This window comes from Vollenhovia emeryi, unplaced genomic scaffold, assembly GCF_000949405.1.
Source record: "Vollenhovia emeryi isolate VEMERY1.0 unplaced genomic scaffold, V.emery_V1.0 DF939246.1, whole genome shotgun sequence".
In the NCBI taxonomy this organism is placed as follows: Eukaryota; Metazoa; Arthropoda; class Insecta; order Hymenoptera; family Formicidae; genus Vollenhovia; species Vollenhovia emeryi.
The window spans coordinates 62583-65221 of NW_011967120.1; the positions used below are offsets into that span (position 1 = coordinate 62583).

The following is a 2639-nucleotide window of genomic DNA, read 5'->3' on the forward strand; positions in this document are numbered from 1 at the left end:
CTCCGCGTACGGAGGGTCGAGGGAAGGAAGGACCCTCGGCGGGGATAGAGGGTTACGGGAAGAGAGAAAGAGAAAAAGAGAGAGAGAGAGAGAGGCCGTGAAAGAGGGCACGGGAGGAGGCAGAGGAGGGAACAAGGAGAGGAGGGGGCAATAGAGGAGGAAGGCGAAGCGGCAGAGGAGAAAAAAGGAGGGAGGTAGAGAGGCAAGCCGCGTGGACAACCGTGCACGCTCGTGTCTCTCTTTCGTTTCGTTTTGCTGGTTTCGTTCGCGCGAGAGCGCGGTGGATGGGCTACGCTCGTTAGTGCCGGTTGATTGTACGTCCTCGTGGTCCCGGGGGATATCGCCGTTGAGGACTCGCGAGGTCCAGCACCGCGCGCGCGCGTGCGAGTGTGGAGAGGTGACCTCGCGCGCTGCGCCCGAGGATCGCACGTGGTGCACTCGCGTTCTGGTGTCGGCGGAGGTGGAGGCGGAGAGGTGGTGCCGGTGCCGCGGTCGAGGTGTGACGGCGCCGCTGGATATCCTTGCTCCTCGGCAAGCGTCCTCGCCGTTGTTTGTCCTCCTTCGCGGGGGACGTCGTCCTCGCGGCACACCCGAACGCAACAAGCGCGATCATGTACAAGCTGCTGGGAGGACTAAGCAAGTACTTGAAGCGGCAGGAGATCGTCACGGACTCCGTGCTGTTTCGCATGCACAACCACTTCACCACGGTGCTGCTGTTCACGTGCTCGGTGTTGATCACGGCCTCCCAGTACGTCGGTAACCCGATCTCCTGCATCGTCCAGGGCCTGCCCGTGAATGTCATCAACACTTATTGCTGGATAACGTCCACGTTCACCATGCCGGACGCGTTCAATCGACAGGTGTGTGTGCATGTGTGTGTGTATATATACATGTGTGATTCCTCGATCGTTCCCATTCTCTATACTCTTCGATACTCCTCGATCCGTCACTGCCGATCAATCGCTATGTTAATTATGATAAAAAAGATATAAAATTATCCAATATATGTGAACATGCCTAATGCGGGTCACAAGGCAAGATGTAGGTAGCCCAACTTGTAGATCTTCAAATCTTTCTGAAAAATCGTGAATCTACAGTGTCTCAGAATTCGCGCATTCGGAATTCATAGCGTGATTATTCGTGTCAAAAAAAGTAACTTTTTCCTCTGGCAAAATTGTGTCTGAACATTACTTTTCAAATAAGAGCAACTTTACGGTAACGAATAAGCGCTTTAGGTAACGCGTGAATCAGGAGCGGCACGCGCACGGCGTGCCAGCGCGTTTGAGCGTGTACGTTTCTGTCATGTTCAGACACGTTCATGACAGAAACGTTCATGTGTTTTACGTGTCTGTATTACACGGAAAAGAAGTGTGATTATCACGATGAATTATACGAGTGGAGTATATTGCGACATGTTGCTAATTTTATTATTATTTATTTATTTATTTTCTTTTGGAACAATAATTTCGGTTCACAATTATTCACGTCTTATCTAATCTTCTTATTTGACTTTCAATCGTTGCTTCAGTAATATTAATCGGTAATGTTAATTGCAACATATTCTCTTATTAAGATAAGATGTGTTCAAAATAACGATATTTAGGTATCATGCATAGTTTTTATAAAAACTTTTATCAAAATAGTAAAATAGCATACACGCTCAAACGCGCTGGCACGCTGTGCGCGTGCCGCTCCTGATTCACGCGTTACCTAAAGCGCCTATTCGTTACCTTAAAGTTGCTCTTATTTGAAAAGTAATGTTCAAACACAATTTTGCCAGAGGAAAAAATTACTTTTTTTGGCACGAATAATCAAGCTATTAATTCCGAATGCGCGAATTCTGAGACACCCTGTATATACCGTTTCTTTCCACATTAGTACTACGCGCCGAATTGTTTTTCCGGACATAACGCAGTTTGTCTTTACACGCGGAATAATTGTCGTCAGCAGAATCTGCGTGTAAAGACAAACTGCGTTATGTCCGGAAAAACAATTCGGCGCGTACTTAGTACTAATGTGGAAAGAAACGGTATATAGATTCACGATTTTTCAGAAAGATTTGAAGATCTATAACAAGTTGGGCTACCTACATCTTGCCTTGTGACCCGCATTAGGCATGTTCTCATATATTGTTCAGTTTCGAGGGTCTTACTTGAAAATTTATTATTATATAAAATTATATTCCTCCTGGAAAAAGCCCATGTGTATGTCAAGGTGAACAACATCGAAGAAAACTGTTATATATGAAGTTTGTAGCGAAGCATGTAAGATCGCGAAAAAGATACTTTTATAAATTCGGTTTGTCCCGGGCATCAATTGTGCATCTTACAATATAGTAAAAATGCTAAAAGTGAGCGGCTCTGTCTCCTAAACGGACAGTTAGAAAGAGCTGCTCACTTTTAGTATTTTCATTATAGTGTAAGATACAACAGAGTTGACACCCTGAAAATTTTATTCCCAAGACACTCTTACGTTAAATTTTCCCGTTAAGTTTAATCTGAAGGCGAGCCAAGTTCGTGGAGAACGGATTTCTCAGTGCTCGCCGCGAGTTTGTCGGCGGGAAAATCCTACAGGTGCTCGATCGTGATTCTCTCTCTCTCTCTCTCTCTCTCTCTCTCTCTCTCTCTCTCTCTCTCTCT

The 2639-nt window shown here is 45.8% G+C and overlaps 1 protein-coding gene across 1 annotated transcript in view; it reads left to right on the forward strand.

Moving 5' to 3' along the window:
• Positions 1-217: 217 nt before the first annotated feature.
• Positions 218-2639, forward strand: part of LOC105559983 (innexin inx1) — a 12469-nt gene continuing 10047 nt past the window's right edge. The window contains exon 1 of the mRNA XM_012008681.1: positions 218-860. Coding sequence (XP_011864071.1) covers positions 612-860 — 249 coding nt within the window. The 5' untranslated portion in view covers positions 218-611. The remainder of the gene's footprint in view (positions 861-2639) is intronic.